This window comes from Stenella coeruleoalba (genome assembly GCF_951394435.1).
Source record: "Stenella coeruleoalba genome assembly, chromosome: 8".
Taxonomy (NCBI): Eukaryota; Metazoa; Chordata; class Mammalia; order Artiodactyla; family Delphinidae; genus Stenella; species Stenella coeruleoalba.
In genome coordinates this window covers 38,217,364-38,244,896 of record NC_137154.1, presented here as the reverse complement: position 1 = coordinate 38,244,896, position 27,533 = coordinate 38,217,364, and the positions used below count along the sequence as shown (strand labels likewise).

Sequence of the window (27,533 nt, the reverse complement as noted above, 5' to 3'; positions counted from 1 at the left end):
CCCTGAGAAAGAGGGGGACAGATTAACTTCAGACTCAAGCTGCAACATTGACTCTTCACTAGGTCTCCAGGCTGCTGGCCTGCCCTGCAGATTTTGGACCTACTAAGCCCCATGATCATGTGAGCCAATTCCTTAAAATCTCTCTCTCTCTCCCCCTGACAATCACAGATGGCCAGAACAGATTCCTGATGTCATTGTTTTAACACCTGGATCCAGCCAGACCTGACATCAAATACCCCTGGATTTTCCACTTAAGTGGTCATCTTGAATTGGGTTTCTGTCACTTACAACCCAAAAGGTCCATCTCAGGAGGGAGCAGGAACTCACACTGACTGAGCTCTGGTTCCATGCTAGGCCCATTGCTCCCCTTTGACAGTTGACCTGGGCCTTAAAGGATGCATAGAAGTTCACATGGACATGAGGAGGATGGGGTAGAGTGAACATGTGCAAAGACACAGGGAAGGGATGGAGTGCAGTAAGCTCAGGAAACCAACAAGTTCAATGTGGCGGACGTGAAAGAAGCGATGGGCAAGAGACTGGCCTGGAGAAGTTGTCAGGGCCCAGGTGGTATGGGATTTGAACGCCAGGCTGGGGAGTTTGGACTTTGTCCCAAGGCCAGCAAGGGAGGCGTTGGAGGGTGTTAAGCAGAGCAGTTATATGACCTGACTCAGGCTTTTGTTGGTTCACTATGCAGTGTGAAGCACACAGGATGCAGAGATAACAGAAGCAGAGAGGAATTATTTTATGGCTGGAGTTTTTCCTGGTGCTCCTGAAATCATGTTCTATGCATCATTTCCCTCTCATTTCCTCGAAACAGTAAAGCGCAGTGGTTAGTGACGTGGACTCCCGGAGCCACCCCGCCTGAGTCTACATCTTGTCTCTGCCACTAACTATCTACTTAACCTCAGGAGTGTCACTTAAGTCTTAGTGCCTCAGTTTCCTTAGTGAAATAGCATCATTATCCACCTCTTACTAATGTCTTATAATAATTGTCACTGCATGTTTAGGGCTCAGCACAGTGTTTGGCATGTAGTAAACACCTAGCAGTTAATAGCACTCTTACCTTATTAAGGCCAGTGGGCGGCCTCCTGGGCTGCAAACCCCAAGCCTCAGGAGGCCAGCAGTAGCAGCAGGCCTCAGCTCTCTGCCCTTTCCCTGTGCCAGCCCCACCTGCTTTTCCCAGGGGCTGCGTCTGCCCCTCCAGTTCTCACAGAGGCATGGCCAGCCCAGGCCCCAGGGAGCTGGGAAGGGTCACTGAAAGGACAGGAGGAGAAAAGGGCTTTCAGCTCTGGAAAGATACTTCTCCAAAACTTAGGCTTGGGAATTAGGCTGGAATCGGATGAAAACCAGCTTCCCAGCCCTGCACAAGCCCAAAGAGGGTGTCCTGGAAGCACAGAGGCTGTAAACTCAGCCCTTTCACTCCAACTTCCAGATGTAGAGGTGAGAGGCTCAAAGCAGGCTCAACCCCAGGGATTGGCTCTGGGAAACAACTTCAATGAGATGGATAAAATGCTAAAAGTTCAGAGTCAAGGGGCATCCTTGAATTCCCAGCCTTTTTCGTTGTTGTTTTTTTTTGTTTGTTTTTGGTTTTTTTCCCCACCACTGTGTAGTGCAGTAGAAATAGCAACTCTGCCACCAACTTAGGGGGACTCTGGACAAGTCACTTCCTGTTTGGCCTCAGTTTTCCTGAATTTCCAATAACGGGTTGGAATCCAAGGTGGCAAATAGGGTTCTTCTTGTGAGCCAGACTTCATCAGTTCTAATGGCTGCCTGGTTGGCTGGTTAGAGAGAGTGCTGGGATTGAAGGAGTGATGTCTGCCATGTGTGTGGAAGGCAATGGATGGTGTGTGGGCCGTCCTCGGCCTGGATGGGTTTTTAGTCCTGAGTACTCAGTCTTAGCCTGAGGTGGATTCCCATGTCTGGCCCAATCCCCCAGGTGGACTCTGGCCCAGCAGTGCCCCTCACGGCCCTCACAGAAGGCCAGGTACTGCTGTAGGCTCCACCTCTATTCACATTCTCTGGACCTTTCCACTTAAATGGTTAATGCCAATGTCTGCTGGGTACTTTGGGTTCAACATGAGAATTGGTTTCCTTGATGATAGTGAGAGAGAGTCAGACCTCATAGAAAAGGAGGCTGAAGCCCATAGTAGTCCCTGCATCCTGCCAGCCCTAGGTGACCTAATGGCAGGACTTATGTCACCCATGTCCCCAGCCTCTCTTTATTCCCTCTTCCTGCCCCGCCCAGTAGCACACTTTCCTGGCTTTTCTCTAACCAGGAGCTCAAAGCCCTCTTTTTTGTCCCACTCATCAAGTCTTGACAAGCACTGATAAACTCATTGACTCTGAGGTGCCAATAACTAAGAATAGCTGGAGATGAATTTCAAACGGTGAGATTCCAGGCATCAATGAGTCGAAGGCCTCAGCAGCAGTATTAGTAGGTCACATGGAGAGGTAACCATTACTGAACAGCAGGACGTTAGTTGTTCAATTGTGGGAAGAACTGTCCTGCCAACAGCCTAAAAACGGAGACATTCCAGTGAGGGTTGCCCTGCCCCATACAGCATAGAGTGGAGGAGGGTACCGGCTCCTGAGCCGGAGCACCTGGGTTTTGAATACCAGCTCCACTACTTCCTTACTGTGTGACCTAGTGAAAGTCCCTTCACCTCCTTCTACCTCAGTCTTCTCTTCATAAAATGGGGTTGGTGATAAGAGCAGTCCCTACCTTGTAGAGTTATTGAGGGAAGTAGGTGAGCTTAGCATAGAACAGTACCTGGTGTATAGCCGATGCTATCTAAGTGTTGGCTGTTATCACCGGGCTCCTTGCAGGGGCCATGGACCAATCCCAGTCACTGCAGTTTGAGATGGCAGGGTCCAGCCCAGGGCTGGCACATAGGAGGTGTCAGCAAATGTGAGACCCCTCCTTTGACCTTCACTTTGGAATTGTCTCCAGAGCTGGTTAGGAGCCAGACGAGAAAACACAGACTTCCTCAGCACGGCTGCGAGCCAGCTATTAGGAGGTCATTGTGGCTTTGTCTCTACTGAGATCAGAAAGTCCAGCAGTTTCTCCCTCTCCCCTTCTTACTCTCTCTGCCCCTCTCATTGATCATACTTGCTGCCCACAGTCCCTGTTGCCTCAGCAGCCATGTCTGGTGGGATGTGTCCCCACCCCCCAGCCACAGCTGACTGGACCTGGGATTGGCCCCTTCCCCCAGGACCACCCACTCAGGTGAGTTGGTCCAATCAGATTCTGCCTCTGGAATTGGGAAATGGTGGTGGAGCTACAGCTGAAAGGTCATTTAGAATTAGGTAGAAGATTGTGATGGCTATGTTTAAGGTGAGCTCTGAGGATGCTGCTGGCAGAGATAGGAAGCCTAAACAGAGAGAGCTGCTCCTCTGAGACACCTTAAATCAGAGTCACCTTCCACTTCCACTTCTCAGGAGGCCTGGGAACCCCATCTCCTCATCTTGGATCCCCATGAGATACCTATACCGACAGACCCCACTCTCTTCCTTGGAGCCAGCCTGAGAGCATCCCTGGGCCCTGTAACCAGGAGGGCTTTGACTTACTCCCTGCCAGCCCCTTGGAGTTACACTCTCCTGCCTCAAGCCCTTGCCTCCTTCCATGAGGTTTTTCTGGATGTAATTTCATGGATGGAGTGGACCTCCTGCAGCTCCCTTGCTTACATCCTATCTTGGTGACCTCAGGAAAAATAGCTGTAACCGTGCTGTGAGAGAAACTGGGGCACCTCACACCCTGAGGTGACCCTCTGGGGCTCCAGCTGTCAGCTGCACTTTCTGAAACTGAGTAAAGTCCCTGCCACATGGACTTCATTTTTTGCTTCATGTCCTTCTGCTGAGAAGACACTGAATAGCCCAGCCTGTCTCCTGCTGCCCTAGCCCGCTGCTCCAAGGCAGCCCCTGGCTGTTTGATCACGTCCTTCATGTCAGTCCCAGATCCCAGCACTGGGATCTGTTTCTCACTCTTGAATAGGGGCCAAAACTTCACGATTTTGAATTTGGCAGCCTTGAATCTGCTGCCCGAATCCACACTCACTCCCATAAGCTGGAAAAGAAGTCTGTTTATTTTATTAATGAGTTCAGAGTAAGATTGTGGCATCAATCTTAGCAGCAATGAGAGCAGGAGAGAGAGGAGAGGGATGGAGAGGGATAGACCCAAGAGTCAGGTCCTAGCAGAGTTCAAGGGAGAAGGCTCCCAGATTCACAAAGCCAGAGGAATGACAGGAGAGTCTAGATCGCAGGGGCCTCTTCAGAACGGCTAGCTGCTCCCTCCCTCCATGCTGGCCTTCAGAGGGGTGGCCCGAAGTGTTCCTATGCAGCCCTACTTCAGGGCCAGAGGGAGTCTGCAATCCCTGGGTGCTGGTGGGTTTCCAGGGTGCCTGCAGGCTGCGGTGGCTCAGCTGGCTCCAGGCATGGTGTCCAGGAGGGTGGGTCCCTAGCTCACTGGCTTCTCCGGGTGGGTTTGGTTTCTCCTCTGAACTTCAGAAGAAGGTCCTGTGGAGAAGCGGAACAAAGCAGGAGGGTGCAGGTCTTGTGGGTGCGCACCTTGCGCCGAGGGCAAGGCTGACGAAAGGGGGCACACCCTGCCCCTTGGAGGCACAAGGCCTTGCCGACCTCTGGATCCCCTCTTGGTGCAGGCCCCAAGCAGCTACACCCCAGCCATAGCCACGGCACACAGGAGGCCAGGGAGGGCGCAGAAGGGACACCTGGGATGAGGTAGGAGGGGACCAGAGGCAAAGGCACTGAGGTCCCTCACAGAGCAGATGACAAGTGACAGAAAACAAAGGGCCACTGAGGCCATCCCAGAAGCCACGGCCACAGTTGAGGCCAACCGTCCTGGGAGCATGAGGCCCTAATATTTTGAGAAACTTGCAACAGAAAAGTCAACAAGTCCAGGCTTGGGTCTGCCCCCGATGCTGCCAGCTCTGGGCTTTAGGCCACACCAAACCCCAGTTTCACGGTCACCTACCAGCTCTGTCCATGGGCACAGCCCTGTCACAGGGCAGGAAATACATCCCAAAGCTGGGCTCCACTGTGTCCCACAGACAGAGTCCAGAGTCAAGGGAGAGAGAAGGCACAGAGGACAGTTTGGTCTGAGTAGGGCTCAGCCACAGCAGGTCACAACAGGTCATGGACAACTCTGATAGGCCAACCCTGGTTCTTTGGACCAGCTTTAATTGCCTCTTCATTACCCTGGCTCTGGCCAAGCATGGCGGCTTTGTGGAGGTCCCAGAGGGTGGGGCTGACGGGGAAGGGGCATCCCAGGCTGTGCTTCCTTTGGGTTCTCCCAGCCCATCGTGCCTGGTTTGAGGCACCGCCTGTGCCAACCGAGAATGGAGCTCACTGCTCTATCCTGCTCATTGGGGTGCTATGTGGGACCCAGGGCAGATCCCAAGGGCTGTGCTGAGTCAGGACACCCAGGTCCCAAGTATGCCGCACACTGAGCTCTGCTTGGCTTCCCTGAGCGGGAGGGCCTTTGAGTCCAAAAGAATTCCAGCGCCACCAACAGCAGGCCCAGGTGGTACTTCAGGGATGGCGAATCCCCAGACACCAGTCCCAAGAACCTGCCGACAGCGTGGGCAGCAGACAGCCACGACGTGCAGCGTGGACAGACGGGGCCCTGCAGCCCGCCTGCCTATTCATCACGGGGGTTGCCAGGCTCCAGCTGCAGGAGGAACCCGTGTCTAAGCATGGGAGCATTGTCTCCAAGGAGCTTTCAGACCGGCTAGGGGCTTTCGGCTGCAGAGGAGGGAAGAGAAGAGCTACATACGCAGAGCGGAGCAGGAAACACAAAACAGGGCTTGGTTATTCCAGGCAGAGCTCCACCGGCCCTCTCCCTTCACTTGGCTCCTGCCTCAGGTCCTGCCTAGGCCCTGGGTTCCAGAATTAGTTGCTACAAGACCTTGATTTCTCTAAGATGTACACAGGACTCAGCCTCTGCTGGGAGGGGGAGTGGGTAGGCACCGTCATGACAGGCAAGCACAGGGGTGGGGAGGTGATGTGATGAAGTGAGGGTGGTAGACAGTAAGAGGCACACACAGAGGCACAGAGAGAGACAGGGGCAGAGACGGAAAGACAGAGAGAGAGAAAATGGATGCAGGTGGCAAAGATGGAGAAGCAGGGACTCAGAGCCAGGGGTGGAGAGAGGCAAGAAAAGGAGAGGTAAGAGAAGAGGGAGAGAGATGAAGGGAAGAAGGATGCAGGGGAGAGGGATGGATGGGAGAGAGATTGACAGGAAGGAAGGGGGAGCAGGAGGGAGGGGAAGGACAGACAGAGAGAGAGAGAGAGAGAGAGAGAATGAGATAGAGAGACCCACACAGATACAGAGACAGGAATGAAACAGACAGGGAGAGACAGACCATACAGGGAATTGCAGAGAAAGACAGAGACTGGGCCAAGGAAAGCCTGCAGGATGGGACCAAAGCCTATGGTCCTGGCTGCATGAAGGAAAGCAGCTATGTAGCAGGAAGACCCTCCAGAGAGCAAAAGACACAGAAGTCTTTAAACTAGCTGGTGATGGGGCAGGAGATGAAGTTCTGAGTGGGGAATCAGAAATCTGAGGCTTTGTCCCAACTTCACTGTTTACTTGGCCTGAGACCTTGAATCTCTCTGGGCTTCAGTCTTCCACATGGAAAGAAGCATCCGGACAAGACCGACTTGGAGGCGGCTCTGGCAATGCTTGAGGACAGTGACTTAGTTCTAGGCTTGCTCTCGCCTGGGAGCTTTCCAGGATCAATTACTACGAGACTTCGTGTGCTTGCGCCATTCCGTTAGGCTGGATGAGGACTGGGGCTGGGCTGGGGGAAAGTGGCCAAGATCCCGGAGGAGGAGGAGGGAGAGGAGGTAGGGGGCCAGGCACCTGCACACACTTACAGCTCATCGTCATACTCCTTGGGGGGACAGACGGCAACGACAAGGTCGATCCAGTCCTGTGGGGAGAAGCCATGTGACTCTGAGGCATGCCCAGCGGTCAGTGGCATGTCCGCCCCTGACACTCCATTCCCATGCCTGGGCACCATGGCCCAGGATCAGCCGGCTGGGGCCTTCTTCCCATTGGGGGTGGGGGGTGGGCCCATGTGGGGCTGGAGGTCCTCCTGGTGGGGAAGGACCTCACTGTGCAATCCCATGGTCTGGGGAAGCTTCCAGACTCTGAGGTTTCAGAACCATAGAAGCCAGGGTTGCCAGGTCCTTGAATGACACCAAGTTCCCAAATGCTGATCTGCAGAGCCTGGCCAGGCATCAACCTCAGAATCACTTGGGGAATTCCTTAAAATTCTAGATTCATGGACTTGGTGCCTGGAAATCAGAGGTTAGGTCCTGGGAAACGGCATTTTTAACGAAGTCCCTAGGTCATTCTGATGCACAGCCAATTGGGGAACTTCAGGCCTAGCTTTCTGCTCCTAACATTTGAATCCCCTCAATGGCATCACTGCCAGCCTTAGCTTATCCATCATTGTGCATCCTTGGCTTGGGTGTATCCAATAAAAATTTTGTGAAATATCACTAGGCCCCTCTACCATGCAATAGCTCCTAATATTGAACGGAAATCTCTCCTCAGGACCTCCCTCCATCCAATCCAATTCTGCCCTCAAGATCACAGAAAACTTTCGCTCCCTCTACCCTAATGTAGCACTTGAGATAGTTAAAGACAGTCATCATGTTACCCGTGAGTCTTCTCTTCTCCACATCCCTTCATGTGGGTCCCAGGCCCATCCGGTCAGCGTCCTCGGCACTGAACTTAATACCTCAGACTCGGCTGCCTGCATACAGTTGCACAGGTTGTGCATTGCACAACATGGGCAAGCACCATTCACACTGTAGTCTGTAGGAGGGCACCCCCTCGGATTGTGCAGTGCACAGCCAGGGAGACCTTATGTGGTGGCCCTGACCCAGGTGGGTGTCTAATGAGCCAGAGCAAACTACCACCAGCCCCTCCTCCATTTTGGGCCCTCTATTTCTATTAATGCTTTCAAGCACTCTCTTGATTCCTGTTTGGTGTGTACTTAGAGAAGACCTTAAGAGTTTTTCTTGGGTGGGTTGCCACATCTGGTCTTCTGGAGTCTATCTGTGCCACTTGTTTTTTGGATTCAAGGTTGGAAACTGACTTTCTGAATTCTATCTTGTCAGATTAAGACCACTGGCTGGACAGGGTATGTGAGTGTCACCCAAGAGTTACCTGGACCTTGGATATCGGCCCTGGGATGGGGCACCCTGACTGTAAGGCCTGGTTGCAGAGGCCAGGGTTTGAGGCAGGCAGGCGAGGGAGGGATAAAGGGAGGGGGATTGTTCTTACCCCCTGATTCCAGGCCTTCTGCAGGGCAGCCTCAGCCTCAGCCAGGGTGTAGTCCGTCACGATCTTGCCATTGATGGCCATGACCTCATCCCCTTTCACAATGCCACCTGCAGGAAGATAAGGCTGACTGACCAACTGGGCTGTACACGGAAAACGGGGAGTGACTGTAGGGCTGCAGAAGGGGCCTGACTTGGATTCTGAAAGCTCATATGGGCTCAGAAAGCACAAGAGGAAACAATCGACCAGGTTGCTCAAAGGGCACTTCCTTCCCACCCCATCCACACACCCTCACCCCAGCTCAGTAGAATCGGGACACCAGTGATGAATTATTGCCACCCCAGCTTTTGTATGGGCCTCTGATTGCAGAGGGAAGCAGACCTGCATTTCCAGGGAGGTTACCAGAAACACAAGCTAGTTCTATGAGCCGTCGTCCCTCTCTGTGCTCTAGCCGTGCTGGTCGGCTTTAGGTCCCTGAGCAGACTGAGCTCTTTCCTGCCTCAGCGCTTTCACATGCTGTCCCATCTGGTGCACCTGCCCTCGCTCTTTCCCTCTTCTTCCAAGTCTGAGATAAAACTCTGAGAGGTCTTCTCTGACTGCCCACTCCATCTCAAGAACTTTCCTATTATTCTATTAAAGTATCCTGTTTTTTTTCTGCACAGCATTTTTCACAATTTGTAACCATATATCTATTTATTGACTGGTGGTCCCTCCTACCAGACTGTCAGCTCCATAAGGGCAGGGATTGTCTTTTTAGTTCACCACTACATCTCCAGCACTTAACAAAATACCTAGCACAAAATAGGAATTCAATAGATATTTCTTGAATAAATGAGTGATGAGTGATGTTGAAGGTGCTCCTGGATAAGCGGACCTGTGATCTAATAAGTAGTTTGAGAAAAGCTGACGTTATAAGCTTAAACAGAGCTACTCACTGCAGGACTTGTCAGAACCTTGAATATGCTAATATGCCTTGTGGCTCTCCGAGAAGTAGATCTAACACACATCTTCAACTTCAGAACCCTTTCTTCTTCTTTTTTTTTTTTTTTGGAGCAATTTCTCCCAGTTCTGGTGTCCACAGAACGTTCTGTGCTATGCTGAAATAGTTTACTCAGGAGCCTTGCAGGCATGAAGGTCCACAGGATTATGATGTGTGTTGCTGAAGATGGTGGCTAGGGTGGCTTAAAACACATGTGCTCCTGGAGAACTTTCACCAGCTGCTTGTATGTCCAAAGTAGTGTGGAACCGAACTGTAGACAGCAGTTTCCTCTGGACAGTGGGCCTGGGGAGAGGTAGCTTCCGCATTTTCACTTTGTACAAACCCAAGATGCAGCCTCAGGGCCAATAAGGCAGTGTTGGGCTGGGGCTTTGTAAGGTGGGGAGGGCCCGGGAAGCCACCCGTCCATCCTGGTCCTCTTTCCCTGCTAGACATGGCAGACAGGTGGGGCCAGCATCAGCCCTTCCCTCAGCTGGCACAGGAAATGAGGACAGAGGTGGAGCACATTGGCCATGTGGGCAGCGGTGGGCCATGGCAGCTGCCTAGCTGAGCAGGCCCCCTTCTACGGCGGAAATGAAGGCTCAGGTGTGGCTGTGAGGGGCCGAGGTCACCAAGGCCCGGGGTGGCAGAGCTGGACTCGCCCTAGCAACCCACAGAAGCCTGGCTGCCAGTGTGCCCAGGTGACTGGCATCACTCCACCTCCTGCCTCAGGCCCACACCCACCCTCCATTCTACCGCCTTGGCTTGTGGGAGAGACTCCGGCCTAGCGCTGCAGAGAAGGGATCTGACTCTGGGATTCCCTGCTCTGGCCTGCAAAGGTGAGGGGCTCCTCCTTCAAGGGCACCTATTCCTCCACAAAGGACTCAGGAGTACTGAAAAGCTACCCAGACTTGGAAGAAGAAATCACTAGCGGTGGCGTTTCAGACAGTGTCAGGTGAATGGGTTGATCGTTTGAGGCACAAGTCTGTGCTGGGTCCACAAAGGCTTCACTCATCAGCAGGGGTGTTTTTGTTGGTAAGGGGATCAAGGCCAAGCAAGAAGATCATGCCACAGGAGACACAGGGTGGGAGGGGGCAGGGCTGCAGAAGGTCCCAAGCAGGGGTGGCACTTGTGCTGGGCAGTAAAGCGAATGACCAAACTGCTTGGGTTCAAGGCCTGCCTCCATCCCTTACTGGCTGTGGGCCCTGAACAAGTATTATACTTAACGTTTCTGTGCCTCAGTTTCCTAAGATGTGAAATGAGAGTGGTAACGGTATCTATTGTAAGAATTAAATGAGTTAATACACATGATTACTCAGACACAGGTTATGTGCAGGTACTTAGAATAACATCTGGCACGAGGTTAGTTCTTGACAGATGTTGCCTCTTATCATTATGAAAAGGACGGGTAACGTTTTGATGGTTTCTCTCTTGCCTTTACTTGTGCTGTCCTCTCTGCCTGGAAAGCCCTTTCCCTCCTTTGCAAGGCTAGCATCAACTTATCTTTAAAGGCTCAGCTCAGTATCACCCTTGTAGGGAGCCCTCCCAGCAGCCCTCTTTCCCTTGATAGGTTAGGGGCCTCAGAGTTCCCACAGCATCCCTCCACCCTCTCAGTCCTCTGCCAGCCCACAGCAGACCACACTGTTATCGTCAGCACCTGGCAATTCTGAGGATGTTTTCACCACTAGATGGGGAGCCCCCGAGGGCAAAGTGGTGTCTGGTTTGCCGTGTGCCTGCAGATCCTGGCACTGTCATATGCCTGCAGGTAACATGTGGGACTGATGCATGAGTGGGCGGATCCAGGTGGGAGGGCATTCCTGAGAATGGTCAGCCCACTCCCAGAAGGCTGCTGTTTGCCTTCTTGGAGGATCCTGTATAACCACAGCACCATCCCCAAACTGGGGCATGGCTGGTCCCCACTCACCGTGCCGCTCAGCGGCTCCGCCCTCGTAAACAGCTGAGACGACCACCTTCCCGATCGGGGAGTCCACACCGCCTTCCAGGGCCAGGTCTAAGGCTCCCTCCTGGTGAGAAGAAAACAGGCCTTTGGAGCCAAGCAGACAACAGGCTGTGGGCACCTGGGCGCCCAGGAGCCTCTTGTTGGGGCCACAGACAGGGCGGGAGAAGCCATGGGGCAATGGCAGTGCCGTCAGGGAGGAAATGGGGCATGGATGCCAAGCGGGGCCTGGGGGTGTGGTCTTACAATAGCAAGGGGTGTTCCCAAGGGGAAAGAGGAGAGTGGGAATCTGAGGGGTCCTCCAGGAGTCACCTTGAAAGTAGGAGAAACAAGGGACCAAGATGGGAGGGGCAGGGACAAAGAAGCGTGGTCCCCGCCTGACCTCCATGTGCCCGGGTACCTTCTTAATGCGCAGGAGCCGGACATCCTTTCCTACGATCTGCTCCGGGGTGAACTAGAGGGAAAAGACAGTGGGGATGAAGGATGCCTGCCTGAAGGATACAGGTGGGGGCAGGGGTGGGAGGGAAAGCCAGGCACCTGTGGGACATTGGGCCCCACAGAACACACGGTCAAGGGGACCTTGCACAGCCTCATCCCCATCAGTCTTCAGCTGGAGGTCCCAGGCCCCATGGGGCCCATGGACACGCACACACAGAGATCGTTTTTCCCTGGGATTACTGTGAGGACTGGGCGAGAGCATGCCTTGTAAGTACACAGCACAGTGTCTGGTATGTAGTTAGTGCTCAGCAAGTGTAACTGTTGCTGTAAACCACACACACACACACACACACACACACACACACACTCGAGTTCACAATGGAATGCTGTTTGAAAGGAGCCTACACAGGGAAGAGCAGCTGGGGCCTCCTTGGGGCTGTTCACACGCCCTGCCTCATCCCCAGGGCCCTCAGAACCCACAGTGCACCAGCACCAAACACACCGTAATCCCCCACCCCCCACTCCTGGGGTTACTCCCCAGGGGAGGAGAGCTATCTCTCACCATGGAGTAGGGGTCAAAGCCTTCCTCGTATTTCCGGAAATCCTGGAAGCAAAGGGAGGGTGTTAGGGCTTCAGAGCAGAGGCCCTTGAGTCACTGCAGGAAAGAAGCTTACGGCGGAGGAAGACGGTGAATGGCTAGGAGGTAGGGGAGAGAGTGGCGGGGTGAGGGGGCAGTTGTGGACTGCATGGGGGATTCGGGGGGGAGGCTGGCAGCCCTGACACCCAGAGCACCCCTGCTCGGGAGAAGCAGGAAGCTACGGGAAGCATTCGAAGGACCCTGGCCCTGGATCCTGCACTGTTCCAGAGGGGTGGGCATCTGTGGCTGGCAGGGGCACCTGCTGACATCTAGGTGGTCTGGGCAGCCTTGCTGAAGGTCTCATTGCCCACAGCTTCAGGTCTTTTAGGCCCTTTCTCAGCTCCTCCAAGTGCCCACCTGAGGCCAGGTCCAGGCTCTGGGGGTGAAGCCCAGCTTTTCTCCACCCAGTGCTCTGACCCCAAAGAAGGAAAATACTGCTCAAGAGCCTCCCTGGGGAAACCAGTCACAACATAATGGGCATGGGGAAGGGACATCAGGCACCCAGAGGCAAAGGACGGCTGTCTGTGCTTGCCCAGCACCTGCACTGTTCTTAATGTAATGCTTATCTAGAAGATAAGGGCTCCCCCCAGAACCTAGCCAGGGGAGGAGGAGGGGGATGCTCAGCTCTGGGTTCCTGGCTTGGTGGGAGCTGTGGGAACAATATCCCTAATAATATGCCCTTCTCACCAAAGCGAGGTGCTGAGAAGGGAGAAGGGGGAGCAGAGTCGGAAAAGCACTGTCTTCCCAGGAGTCACACACAGAGAGCAGGAGCCCGGGGTCCATGGATTGAGGGGCCAGGCATGCTAAGCCTGAGGGCAGCAAAGCCTCAGTTAGTCCCCACGGGAAGGTGGGAGCAAAGGGGAAGCCCTGTGACAGGTGCCCATGCAGCCTCGCTGGACTGAGTGGAGTCACCCGCCAGCATACAGTCACCTGGGCCACACCAAGTGTCCCCTGGAGCCTGTGGTTGGCATCACGGGGAGGTCACAGCCTCCTCTGTGCCCAGCATGCAGCAACCAAGCTCTGGGCTCAAGACGGGGGCCAGATATCTGCAGATGGATCCCTGGGCATCTGCCTGCCCTGCCTCCTCACTCGCCTTCATCTCCTGGGCTCAACCCCGAAAAGCCTGGGGGTCTCTAGCCTGGCCCAGCTCTGAGGCCACCCCAGGTTGGTGTGTGGGTGTCAGGGCAGCAGACAGAGGAAGGGTTGCAGCAAATCCACGGGCAAGGGGAGTCACTAGGCAGGATGTGGAGTCAATTCTCTTTCACGGAGAGAACCCTGCCTACCCCTGGCTGTGTCTTCTGGAAAAGTGAGCAGGGCTGGCTATGGGCCTCCCTCTCTCCTTCCCTCTGAGAATCTGCTCTCAGCGACAGGCCGGATGGCAAGGACTTGTGTCTTATGTGAATTTAGATTAGAGGCCTATAAGCCGCTATCGTGGGTCGGCCCTTGAAGAGGGAGTCCAGCCCTTCGTCCAACAGATGGACCCAGAGAGGTGACATTCATGCTCAAGTCACCCCGTCAGTGGGCAGTGAGGTGAAGGTCTGACTCCCAGTCTGGGCCCTTGGATTCCTCACCTTCCTGCCTCTCTCTCCTCGAGACCTATTTGTGCCTTGAATAACAAAACCCTTAAATGTCTATTTCATCCTGAGAGGCAGGATGGCATAGGACTTAGGAGCCCAACTATGGAGGCTGACCTCCTGGGTCAAATTCAAAGCCAGGGTCTGACACTAGCTGTGCCATCAAGGGCATGATTCCTAATCTCTCTGCATTGGTTTCTCATCTATAAAATGCGGGTGGTAAAGGACTTCCCTCCTAGGTTCTGGTAAAGATGAAAAGAATTAAAGCACATAAAGTATTTAGAAACAGTGCTTGTCCAGAAGGGAGTGTCATGATATACTTAAAGTGATGAAACGGAAGAACCTACAACCAAGATTACTCTACCCAGCGAGGATGTCATTCAGATTCGATGGAGAAATCAAAAGTTTTACAGACAAGCAAAAGCTAAGAGAATTTACCACCACAAACCAGCTCTACAACAAATGCTAAAGGAACTTCTCTAAGTGGGAAACACAAGAGAAGAAAAGGACCTACAAAAACAAACCCAAAACAATTAAGAAAATGGTCATAGGAACATACATATAGATAATTACCTTAAACGTGAATGGATTAAATGCTCCAACCAAAAGACATAGACTGGCTGAATGGATACAAAGACAAGACCTGTATATATGCTGTCTACAAGAGACCCACTTCAGACCTAGGGACACATACAGACTGAAAGTGAGGGGATGGAAAAAGATATTCCATGCAATTGGAAATCAAAAGAAAGCTGGAGTAGCAATACTCATATCAGATAAAATAGACTTTAAAATAAAGAATGTTATAAGAGACAAGGAAGGACACTATATAATGATCAAGGGACCAATCCAAGAAGAAGATATAACAATTATAAATATATATGCACCCAACATAGGAGCACCTCAATACATAAGGCAACTGCTAACAGCTCTAAAAGAGGAAATTGACAGTAACACAATAATAGTGGGGGACTTTAACACCTCACTTACACCAATGGACAGATCATCCAAAATGAAAATAAATAAGGAAACAGAAGCTTTAAATGACACAACAGACCAGATAGATTTAATTGATATTTATAGGACATTCCATCCAAAAACAGCAGATTACACTTTCTTCTCAAGTCCGCACGGAACATTCTCCAGGACTGATCACATCTTGAGTCACAAATCAAGCCTCAGTAAATTTAAGAAAATTGAAATCATATCAAGCATCTTTTCTGGCCACACGCTCTGGGATTAGAAATGAATTACAGGGGAAAAAAAGGTAAAAAACACAAATACATGGAGGCTAAACAGTACGTTACTAAATAACCAAGAGATCACTGAAGAAATAAAAGAGGAAATCAAAAAATATCTAGAGACAAATGACAATGAAAACACGATGATCCAACACCTATGGGATGCAGCAAAAGCAGTTCTAAGAGGGAAGTTTTTAGCTATACAAGCCTACCTCAAGAAACAAGAAAAATCTCAAATAAACAATCTAACCTTACACCTAAAGAACTAGAGAAAGAAGAACAAACAAAACCCAAAGTTAGCAGAAGGAAAGAAATAAAGATCAGAGCAGAAATAAATGAAATAGAAACAAAGAAAACAATAGCAAAGATCAATAAAACTAAAAGCTGGTTCTTTGAGAAGATAAACAAAATTGATAAACCATTAGCCAGACTCATCAAGAAAAAGAGGGAGAGGACTCAAATCAATAAAATTAGAAATGAAAAAGGAGAAGTTACAACAGACACCGCAGAAATACAAAGCATCCTAAGAGACTACTACAAGCAACTCTATGCCAACAAAATGGACAACCTGGAAGAAATGGACAAATTCTTAGAAAGGTATAACCTTCCAAGACTGAGCCAGGAAGAAATTGAAAACATGAACAGACCAATCACAAGTAATGAAATTGAAACTGTGATTAAAAATATTCCAACAAACAAAAGTCCAGGACAAGATGGCTTCACAGGTGAATTCTATCAAACATTTAGAGAAGAGCTAACACCCATCCTTCTCAAACTTCCAAAAAACTGCAGAGGAAGGAACACTCCCAAACTCATTCTATGAGGCCACCATCACCCTGACAACCACAACCAGACAAAGATATTATAAAAAAAGAAAATTACAGACCACTATCACTGATGAATATAGATGCAAAAATCCTCAACAAAAAACTAGCAAACAGAATCCAACAAAACATTAAAAGGATCATACACCGTGATCAAGTGGAGTTTATCCCAGGGATGCAAGGATTCTTCAATATACACAAATCAATCAATATGATAAAACATATTAACAAATTGAAGAATAAAAACCATATGATCATCTCAATAGATGCAGAAAAAGCTTTTGACGAAATTCAACACCCATTTATGATAAAAACTCTCCAGAAAGTGGGCATACAGGGAAACTACCTCAACATAATAAAGGCCATATATGACAAACCCACAGCAAACATCATTCTCAATGGTGAAAAACTGAAAGCATGTCCTCTAAGATCAGGAACAAGAGAAGGACGTCCACTCTCACCACTATTATTCAACATAGTTTTGGAAGTCCTAGCCATGGCAATCAGAGAAGAAAAAGAAATACAAATTGGAAAAGAAGAAGTAAAACTATCACTGTTTGCAGATGACATGATACTATACATAGAGAATCCTAAAAATGCCACCAGAAAACTACTAGAGCTAATCAATGAATTTGGTAAATTTGCAGGATACAAAATGAATGCACAGAAATCTCTTGCATTCCTATATACTAATGATGAAAAATCTGAAAGAGAAATTAAGGAAACACTCCCATTTACCATTGCAACAAAAAGAATAAAATACCTAGGAAGAAACCTACCTAGGGAGACAAAAGACCTGCATGCAGAAAACTATAAGACACTGATGAAAGTAAAGATGATACCAGCAGATGGAGAGATATACCATGTTCTTGGATTAGAAGAATCAATATTGTGAAAATGACTATACGATCCAAAGCAGTCTACAGATTCAATGCAATCCCTATCAAATTACCAATGGCATTTTTTATGGAACTAGAACAAAAAATCTTAAAATTTGTATGAAGACACAGAAGACCCAGAATAGCCAAAGCAATCTTGAGGGAAAAAAACGGAGCTGTAGGAATCAGACTCCCTGACTTCAGACTATACTACAAAGCTACAGTAATCAAGACAATATGGTACTGGCGCAAAAACAGAAACATAGATCAATGGAAAAAGATAGAAAGCCCAGAGATAAACCCACACACCTATGGTCAACTAATCTATGACACAGGAGGCAAGGATATACAATGGAGAAAAGACAGTCTCTTAATAAGTGGTGCTGGGAAAACTGGATAGCTACATGTAAAAGAATGAAATTAGAACATTCCCTAACACCATACACAAAAATAAACTCAAAATGGATTAAGGACCTAAATGTAAGACCAGACACTATAAAACTCTTAGAGGAAAACACTGGAAGAACACCCTTTGACATAAATCACAGCAAGATCTTTTTTGATCCACCTCCTAGAGTAATGGAAATAAAACCAAAAATAAACAAATGGGACCTAATGAAACTTAAAAGCTTTTGCACAGCAAAGGAAACCATAAACAAGATGAAAAGACAACCCTCAGAATGGGAGAAAATATTTGCAAGCGAATCAACAGACAAAGGATTAATCTCCAAAATATATAAACAGCTCATGCAGCTCAATATTAAAGAAACAGACAACCCAATCCAAAAATGGGCAGAACACCTAAATAGACATTTCTCCAAAGAAGATATACAGACTGCCAACAAACACATGAAAGAATGCTCAACATCACTAATTATTAGAGAAATGCAAATCAAAACGACAATGAGGTATCACCTCACACCAGTTAGAATGGGCATCATCAGAAAATCTATAAACAACAAATGCTGGAGAGGATATGGCGAAAAGGGAACCCTTTTGCACTGTTGGTGGGAATGTAAATTAATACAGCCCCTATGGAGAACAGTATGGAGGTTCCTTAAAAAACTAAAAATAGAATTACCATATGATCCAGCAATCCCACTACTGGTCATATACCCGGAGAAAACCATAATTCAAAAAGACACATGCAACCCAATGTTCACTGCAGCACTATTTACAATAGCCAGGTCATGGAAGCAATCTAAATGCCCATCGACAGAGGAATGGATAAAGAAGTTGTGGTACGTATATACAATGGAATATTACTCAGCCATAAAAAGAAACGAAATTGAGTCATTTGTTGAGATGTGGATGGATCTAGAGCCTGTCATACAGAGTGAAGTAAGTCAGAAAGAGAAAAACAAATATCGTATACTAATGCATGTATGTGGAAAAATGGTACAGATGAAGCGGTTTGCAGGGCAGAAGTTGAGACACAGATGTAGAGAACAAATGTATGGACACCACGGGGGGAAAGCCACAGGGGGGTGGGGATGGTGGTGTGCTGAATTGGGTGATTGGTATTGACATGTATACACTGATGTGTATAAAATTGATGACTAATAGGAACCTGCTGTATAAAAAAATCAATTAAATAAAATTCAAAAATTAAAAAAAAATAAGTAAATAAAATTTAAAAATTAGTTTGAAATTTTAGATTCAAAAATAAAAGAAACACTTAAAAAAAAAAAAGAAACAGTGCTTGGCATACCACAGCTAAGTGTCAGCTGTCAGCTGTCACTGCTCAGTCCTTGTTGGGGGCAGCTTCCTTTGCAGACCCTCCTATCTCACTGTACAGCTGACACCTCCCCTTTGTTCCCTGACTGCAGTCAAATCAGCCTGTAGTCAGATATTCGGTTATTGGTGAGGATGTTGGCTGCAAGATCTCCATCTTGGGGTCTCTTTCATCAGCAATGAGACAGCCAATCCAATGGCTGGCTCTGAGGATGTAAGCCCCAGGAGGTGGGAGGATAAGTGGCTGCCTGCCTGAATCCACTCATGGACCTGCAAGGACTTCTGTGGGGCCCTGTGCACCTGGGCCACCACTTCCTCCCTGATGGTGGTTTGGGGCCAAGTGGGGTTTGGTGAAGCTATGATCTGCCTTGAGGAGGCAAGACATGGGAAGGGGCAGGGAAACACCTCAGGCAGCCCCTTTTTCTCTCCTAGAGCTGCAGCAACCACCTATCTTGGCCTCTGTGACCCTCTGAGGGGTCCCTCTGCTGCTCCTCTATGAACAAACAGCAGCAAAAGAGGCCAGCCCCCAGGGACCCTGCTGCTTTCTCAGCTTGGCCATGGGGTCTCACAAGCCCAGGATCCCCACCTGATATGAGACAGACAGACACACACACACCCCAAATCCCTGGCCACAGGTAACAGGACACAGTTTTGGCCTGAGGCTCCTGGAAGATGGCGCTTGGGGCCACCCCCAAGCTGACAGGCACTCCCAGAGAGGTCAGAGTGGGAGGGGCAGAGGGTGGTGGGGAGGACCACAGACACACGACGGGTATCATTTTACTTGTCGGAACGCTGTCTGATAAACCACCATCCTCTTCAACATCTCCTGTGGCTGCCAGAAAAAAAAAAAGTTCCACGCTGGATGTTACCAATAGGTCTCTTCTGCCCCCTGGTGCCAAACCCTGGGCCTGCCAGCCTGGGGTTGCTTGGCCAACATCCCTCCCCAGACAGACACAGCCTGATTTATGTGAGGGGCCCCTCAACGCCCCCAGATGCATCAGCTACCTAGTCCTAGTCAAGAAGACACCACCCCTTGTCATCAGCCTGAAAACACATTGCGGAGGCATCAGCAGGCTGTCCCAGGAGCGTGAACTGTGCTTTTTGGAGAGCTAAAGCTCAAAAGGAGTATCTGAGCTACTCCACCCTAACATTTGGATACGGCTTCCTTGAAAGGGGAATATAAACTCTGGCATGACTCCTCCCTCTGTGGGTGGGAGGCCTGTCAGGGGCCGGTACCCTTGCAAGGGGTGCACCTGAGTCCCAGCTTGCTCAGCTGTGGGTGACTGGGGGTGGGCAGACCCTCCCCCCGCTCAGGGCCACACCCCACATTCCCAGCCTTAGTGAGGAGTGAGACAGGAAGTGGAGAAGGGAAGTGGATCTGCTTTGGCCAGTTCCCCATCTGAGGGTGACACACGACAGGCCTTAGGGGCGCAGGCCAGGGCAACTGGAATCCCTGTGGGTTTTGGCAAAATGGCAAGTACGTAGGAGTTTGGGATTTGGAGTCTGAAAGACTAGAGTAAATTGTCAGTCCTGGCTCTGCCTTGGACAACCTACTTAACCCCTCTAAGCTCTGTTTCCTCAAGTGTTAAACAGGGCTAACGATAGGAACCATATTATTACTTCTAGATGGCGCTCTAAGCTGTTTGGTCAAGTGAGAAACAGGCATTTCTCTGGCTGTGGCAACATCCGCTTATACCTATGTGAATTCACCTCTTGGCTAATGAGGAGGTGACAAGATGGCATCTGATGTGAGTTTGTATCCCACCTCGCTCTAGAGGCAGTAGCAGCTAGGGGAGACAGTCCATGTCTGCTCCTCTGGAGATGCCCTGGAGGGGACCCAAGGGGCTTACCAGGACCTCGGATTTCACAGTTGGCCTGTAGACGAAGTTGGGCTCCTGGTGGACCATGACAGGTTTGGAGATGGTGGACACGCCAGGGCCTCGTGGAGGCTGTGGGCTTGGGCAAAATGTCTATGGGGTTAGTTTAAAGAGAGACCCATGTGAGGTCATGGCCCGGGTGGCCCAGGCCAACCACAGCACTTTGACACACAGGCAAATTCACACCATGCACTGAGCTGGCCTGGTCCGTTCACCCTGCCGGATGTCCTAGGGACAGGGACAAGAAGTCCATTGGCCACAGTGTGTCCTGAGGCCACAGAAACTATTGGGTGGTTCTGAGGAATCAGGGACTTGAGCCAGAGCTTGCTATGGGGGCGCCAGCGGGCACTGTCAGTCAGAGGATACTTTCAAGGCTCTCTCTCAGTGGCCACGGCTGCCATCCAGCTTCCTCTCTCCCAAGGGAGACAGTTGCAGTTCCCGGACTGCGCATGCAGCGTCTGCTGTTCCTGGTGGGTGGGCACAGAGGTGGGGGTTTGGGAGGGAGGACCAGTAAGTGCGGCATCCAGGAGAGCTAATGCAACACGTCTGCTTTGCTCTAACCCACTTGATCATCTTGGGCAAGACAAATCGGGTCACAGCCCTGCCCCAAACCCTTCACGGGTCCCCACTGACCACTAAACTCCTTGGCTCGACCCCCATGGGCTTCTCTACTCTCCTTGGCAGCCTCATCCCCCACTCCTCGCCCTTCTCACACTGCCTAACTTGAGCCTCCAAAATGCCCGGTTTTCTTGCCTTCAGGGTTTTTTACCTGCCCAGGTGTTAGCTTGGGTATCACCACCTTTGGGGACCATTCCCTGAGCTTTTCCTCTCCACCCCCTCCCCTCAACATAGCACCTGTGCTTCCCTCATCTGCCCTGGTAGTGTGGGAGTTTCCTGCTTACTTGTCTGTCCTTCCACCAGACAGTCTCAGACAGGGACTGGGCTGCCTATTTTGTGGCGGTTCTCTGGTGCCCAGCACGGTGTCTGGCATATAGTAGGTGCTCATTAAACATGATACCTGAGTAAACGAATGACTCAGTATTATGGTGGATGTATGGGGCAGTGCCTGGGAGTACACGTGGCTCTGAAAACCTTCCCCTGGCAGGTGCCTGTGTGGCAGGCACAGGTGCCGACCTGATACACGTGTTTGTTTCCACCACCTGAGGCCTGCTGGCGGCGGGGCTGACTGTGCAGATGTGTGATGGTCCACACGTCCTACTGCAGCACTGATGACCACTCGCCAGTAGCATGCAGGGAGGAGAAGGTTGGGCAGGGTCAGCGGTGCATGGGCCAAAGTGCTGACGCGAGCAGGATGAAGCTGACCAAAACAGCTGACCCCTGGCCTCCGCATCAGGGACAACACTGGCTTTGATGTCACTTAAGAGATTTAGGGTCCAGTTCTTCAGAGGCTCCTTGTGTGGGGAGAGTCTCTTTTAACCTTCTCTCTGCTCTGATCAGGAACTAACAGTGGGAACTTTGTGATGCCTGGAGAAATCCAAGAAAGTTGGACCCTGTTTTTGAATCTTGACCCTGACTCAAAAGGTTGCAGTTTTCCTCCGATTTCACGCTTGCAGCTTCACCCAAATTGTCTTGTACCCTGATCTGTCACTGAGCGTAGGTAATGTCTATTGAGCACCTCCTACGTGCCTGCCACTCTCCCGAGTATTAACTTAGAATGAATTCATGTATTAACTCATTTGATCCATGTCATAAGTAGGTGCCGTCAGCATTCCCATTTTATGGACAAGGGTACCTAGGTTCGGATAGATGAAATAACGCATGCCCAAAGCCATCTAGCCAGTGACTAAGCCAGGATTCAAACCTGGGTAGTTCCTTCCTGTCATCGTTATGTCCCCTGCACCTGCAATGCCCTTCTCCCATCCTCCATGTATCACCATCCCTCAAGGCTCAGCTCTACAGAGGCGCCTTCAACTTCCCATTAGAATGAATCTCTCCCACAGCACCTAGCCTGTGACAATTTTATAGCTGAATGCTGCCTGGTCAGCTGCTAATCCTTCAGATAGCAAAGTCCTGGAGAGCACAGGTGGGCCAACTGCCTCTGTGTCCGCTTCAGCACAGCTCCCCAGTCCCACACACGGAAGCACAAGGAAGGTGCTCAACTGATTACTGAGTTGAATTTGTTGAGGGAAAGCTGCTGCCCCTCTGGGTGGGGGCCACTCACAAGAAGGATGTGGGCCTCTTTGCCAGGCTAACTCAGCCCCTGCAAACTGCGCTGCCTGGGCTCTGGGGCAAGACATCCTTGGAACAGACAGACTTCTCTCTGCCAGAGCTCAGGGCTCAGGATCCCACCGGGAGTCCCTCTGAGAGTGCCCTGCTGGCAGCTGCAGCCTCGTCAGCGTCCGGCACTTCCTTCATTCCCACATTCCTTCCCCCAAGCGCCCCTGAATGCCCTGAGATGCTTATTCTGCACTTCATGCAGGAACTCAAATCCATGCAGGAAAGGTTAATAAAAACAACTGATCGGGAACCACTGACTAGCCTCCCCGCAAACCCCCACTCTTAGCTGACATGCGCTGCTGTAGTTCTGACTAGAGTCTTAGCCTCACAGCTACTGGAGCAGAGAAATATTTTGTTTTTCCCTCCAAAGGATCAAAGCTCCATCTCTTCCTTGGGGATCGCCTCTTAGGCTTTGGGTTAAGAACAATTAATGAGAAACACGTCTTTTTGAGAATGATCACTGTTCTCCCTGCTGACATCCAGGAAAAAGATCCCTAATCTTTTAGTAGTAAATTTGGAGCTTTCTAGGAACTATCCATTTTCATTTTTTCTGTAGCTGGAAGCTGGCCAGAAATTTATGGGCATTGTGCTTCAAGCTAACGCAGTTGGCTAGTGCCATAGAAAATGGCACAGTGATGCCCTAATTACTGGCCAGTGTTATCACCTCATTTACAGAGCCTAATACTGCTCCCCTGCTTCCCATCCCCCCTTTCCCCTGTTAAACAGAGAATTCATTTCCCATGTTCAAGGCTTTCTGAGCTGATATCAAGAAACAACTGCCTGTCATATAAGCAGAGCTCTGGCTCTTCATTAACACAGCCTTGCAAATACTACATTGAACGTTACCAGCCCATACTAGCCAAGTGGAGCAAAGAGAGAGCAATCAACACTGATACAATGTTGCTCATCCCCACTATCACAGGCAATTCACCGCACAATACAGCACTTCAAAATCAGCAGAAACCACACACATGCAGGACATCCACGACATGCAGGCTGGGGCGCTTGTTCTTGGAAAATGGGGTGGGGGGATGCTTCTTCCCGTCTCCACTCACAGGAACAGAGGAGGACGTGGGAAACAGAAGCCCGGCCCACTCTTCCTGCTTCCCAGCATAGCATGCAGAACAGAGGTAGTACCTTTGGGGTGGGTGGGAAGCTCCGTTCAGGGACGGGAGAGCTGGCCGGCTTCCCACTGTGGTTCTTTGCCTCCCAGTCCTCTGCTGGATTGCCTGTCTCCCCAGCGCGGAAGGGGTGGTTGCCTAGTGCCTCTTCCAGTGCCGAGGGCAGTGGGCGGGTAGGAGTGAGGTCTTGCGTAGGAATGGATGGTGGGGGAGGGATGGGAATGGGGGGTGGAGTGCGTTGCACCCAGGGTGAGGATGAGGCACTCACGTGGCCTGATGAGGGAAGGACAGGGGGCGCGGGGACCTTGGGGGGTGGGTTGCAGGGTGGAGGGTGGGGCATCACAGGCAAGGCAGAAGCAGTCTTGGGGGGATAGTGGAACATATCCAAGGGGATGTCATCCAGGTCAGTGGTGTGGAGGTGCAGCCCACCTGCGAAGCGTCTCAGGGGTGGGGCCAGGGGAGACACAGAAGGCAGGGAAGGCGGGAGCCCTGTGGTCATCTGGGGGGTTGCAAGGAAGTTCTGTAACTGTTTAGTGCCCCACTTCACAATACATCGAGTATAATGCTCATCTATTTATTTCTCTTGCTGCTGAAGACCCACCACCCTCAAGCCAGAACCATGGGGGTGTCACTTCTCTGCCACCTGGGTGCCCAGCTGATCCCATACGAGGTGGCCAGTAGGGAGCGCCCAACTGCAGGGGAGCCCCAAGTTATGTGGGTGGTAAGAAGGCAACCATATAATCCATTAGATGACCAATTAGAAGACAAATAGTCATCTAAACTGGAACACACTTGACAGTGAAAAGGACATCTGAGTAGTTATGCCAGGACAACAGGCCTAACCGGGATCATCTCAGATGAGCTGGGACTTAGTGGTCACTCTGGAGATAATCCCAGAAATACAGATATGCCCCCCTCCTCAAGAGAGGAAGGGGGAGTGGGCTGGTTGGCGGCCCTGGACAGTGAAGCTTGCCAGTGGCCATCTTGCCTCCCGCTGTCCCCAGGGTGGGTCTAATGTGGAAAGAAGGGCTCTGTTACCTCTGAAATCTCAGTATCGGCAGAGGAAATCTGCTCAAGGCGCGTCTGACAGAGCCTTTCCACCCAATATTGAATCTTTTCCGATTCCTCAAGGTCTTCCCGCTCTGTCTCCGATACCTGGGACCCAAGGCCGGCGCAAAATGGAGAGGACAGAGGGCACACTTGAGTCACATGTGGGCGGCACACTCAAATCAGTAGAACAGAAGCACTTCTTAAAAAAACCCAGAGAATTGTTGGGTGTGTCAATTACCTAGAAAAAGCCCCAGGCTTGTTCCACCTGGCCCCAGAGGAGGTGGAGATAAGGGGGAGGGGGTGTTAGGGTGTTGGGCTAGCTAACGGCAGGTGTAGGCAAAATCGGAGAAGGAGCTCGTGCATTGCGTGGGATTAGCTGGCCCCTAGGATCCCCACCAACCCTGAGGCTCTTATGATTCTCCAAGTACGGTCCTTTTATAGGCTCTCAGCACCTCCCAAGAGTTCAACTGTACTCTTTTTCATCTCCCCTCCAGGCCGCCTTGTCCTCAGGAGCACAAGCTCAATTTTATCTTTAATCTTTTAGCTAATTTGCTCCTAATGAGAGATCTAACGCACTTCACATTTTTCAGGACTTCTCTGGATTTGTAATCTAATCAGTTTGGCATTCTGATTCATGGAAGCATTAAAGAGAAGCGAAACCAGTTAATATCTCCAACAGCTAGGGAGTTACCTAGGAAACAGGAATATGCTGGAAGACTACTTTTGACATGTCTTGAAGGGGACAGCCTTAGATATATTCCTGGGTTGAAGAGGTCTAGAGGTTTCAGACACATCTCATGTTGATGGGAGCAGCCTCAAACTCACAGCCTGATTAATTGGGGGATGACCTCAGACCCCCCACCTGCCTAAAGGGGTTAGCTTCAGACCCATACCCTCAGACACAAGGCAGACTGGGGAAAACGGGTCTTGGATTCATAACCTGGGTTGGGGAGGGGGTTGTCAAACTGTCAAACTGACACAGATCTAATGACAGGTGGGTAGAAGGCTAACTTCAGATCTACAGCTGAACAGAGGGTTAGCCTCCGACTCAAACCCTGAGCAGGGAGGGCAGCCTCACAGCCACACGGAGGGTGGAGCGGCCTAGCCTTGGGCTCATACTCTGGTTGGGGGTGATGGGAGTAGAGGACAGACTCAAATCTCTAACCACATGTATAGAGGCTAACCCGAGACCTACAATCTGGGCAGAGAGGCCCCTGAGCAAGCGGGCCCGTCTCGATCCCAAACGTACACTAAGCCAGAGGCTAGTCTCAGATGACTCTGGGTAGGTAGGAAGATGTCACTCTCCAGCCTGGGGAGGAGGCCAGGCTCACTCCATCCTTGGACTGCATTTGGGAAGAGCAACTCCATCTGGTTCCCTGAGAGCGTGGTGGGGACCAACCAAACTGCCCCAGGAAAGCTCACCAGGCCTGGGAGCAGGACACATACCTCCTGGGCCAGCCGGTTGATCTTCAGTTGCTTTTCCTTCTCTAGCATTTCCTCTTTCTCTTTGTAAAGCTTTTGCTCAAATTCCAGTTCCTTCTTATTCTTTCTCAACTCCTGAAGGCTATCATACTTGGCTTTCTTCTTATCCTTTCCTTTCTGAGCAGATGTGGCATTGTTTATAAGACAAGGGTTACAAGGTAGTGTTGACACTGGCACAGCACAGCAAACAGGGCATTCAGTCTTCAGACAACAGCAGGCAACCACCCCACGGTGAGCCCCTCCCCTAGCTCTGCGCCACCACACTGGGCATTGGACTTAAGGTTAAGGACAGGCAGGACGCTGCTACCCATCACAGAGTGAGACACATTTCCCTGTGCCAGCCAGAACTGGCTTACTAGTTCACTAACAAGCTGTGTGACCTTGGTTAAGTTCCTTAACCTCTCTGGGCCTGGTTTATCTCATCTCCAAAATGCGGGAAATACCTACCCCACAGGTTTGCCATTCAGAGCCAATGAAATAACATCTATGAAAGAGCTTCGTGAGCTTCAAAGCGCGGTATTTTAAAAAGCATTGTATTTATTTCTTAGTATCTGGGCATATGCCTTCTCCAACAACTGGATGTTCAGACATCACAGGTGCATCTTGGTAGATTCTAGAGAAAATCTGGGACAGATCCCCGGTCCTGAGCTAGAGGAGAAGGGTGTCAGCCTCCGACCTGGGAGCCCAGAGCCAGGGACATCAGATTTTGTCCTGATGCTTAAACTCCAGACCATTTCATCCTGGAGGGTCCAAATCCACTGTTCCCTCTGAACTAGTCTCCTGAACTGAGGCCTAGACAGAAACTACAGGACTGGGAGATGGTGGGCAGGAGAAGGTAGGGAGGATGGCCTAACTGCTCTTCACTGGCCATCAGGGTTGAAGAGGACTGGGGGAAGGAGATGCAGGGCAAACAGACTTCTTTTTCCTGTTTGAATTAGACCACAACGTCTGCCTTCCTGGTTGCTTCTCCCATGGGCTTGCAGGGAAGCCAGGCAGTAAGGAATGAAGAAAATTAAGATTTATGGACTACCTATGTGCTAAGGGATTAAAAGTTGATTATCTCATAAATACATATTACCCCCCTTCTGATGAAAGAGCCAAGGTTCAGAAAGGTGAAGTCCCTTGCTGGACGTCAAACATCTAGTAAGTGATGGCGCCAGAGTTTGGACCTGAGCTTCCCCACGGTGCTCTGATGAGC

General features: G+C 50.5%; 1 protein-coding gene across 6 annotated transcripts in view; it reads right to left on the bottom strand.

Moving 5' to 3' along the window:
• Positions 1-4,064: 4,064 nt before the first annotated feature.
• USH1C (USH1 protein network component harmonin) overlaps positions 4,065-27,533 on the bottom strand; it is a gene marked incomplete at its 3' end in the record, with an annotated part of 52,435 nt that continues 28,966 nt past the window's right edge. For 2 of the 6 annotated variants that reach the window (XM_079928076.1, XM_079928075.1), the window contains 7 exons: positions 12,242-12,283; positions 11,642-11,695; positions 11,209-11,308; positions 8,312-8,418; positions 7,683-7,778; positions 6,892-6,947; positions 4,065-4,512 (listed from right to left, as the gene is read on the bottom strand). In XM_079928076.1, the coding sequence (XP_079784202.1) occupies positions 4,500-4,512; positions 6,892-6,947; positions 7,683-7,778; positions 8,312-8,418; positions 11,209-11,308; positions 11,642-11,695; positions 12,242-12,283 (468 nt within the window). Of the gene's footprint in view, positions 4,513-5,743; positions 5,781-6,887; positions 6,948-7,682; positions 7,779-8,311; positions 8,419-11,208; positions 11,309-11,641; positions 11,696-12,241; positions 12,284-19,348; positions 19,400-20,417; positions 20,538-23,819; positions 24,303-24,841; positions 24,959-26,299; positions 26,453-27,533 lie in introns of those variants that run through there. The other 4 variants (XM_079928074.1, XM_079928073.1, XM_079928072.1 and 1 more) reach the window with 4 other exon arrangements.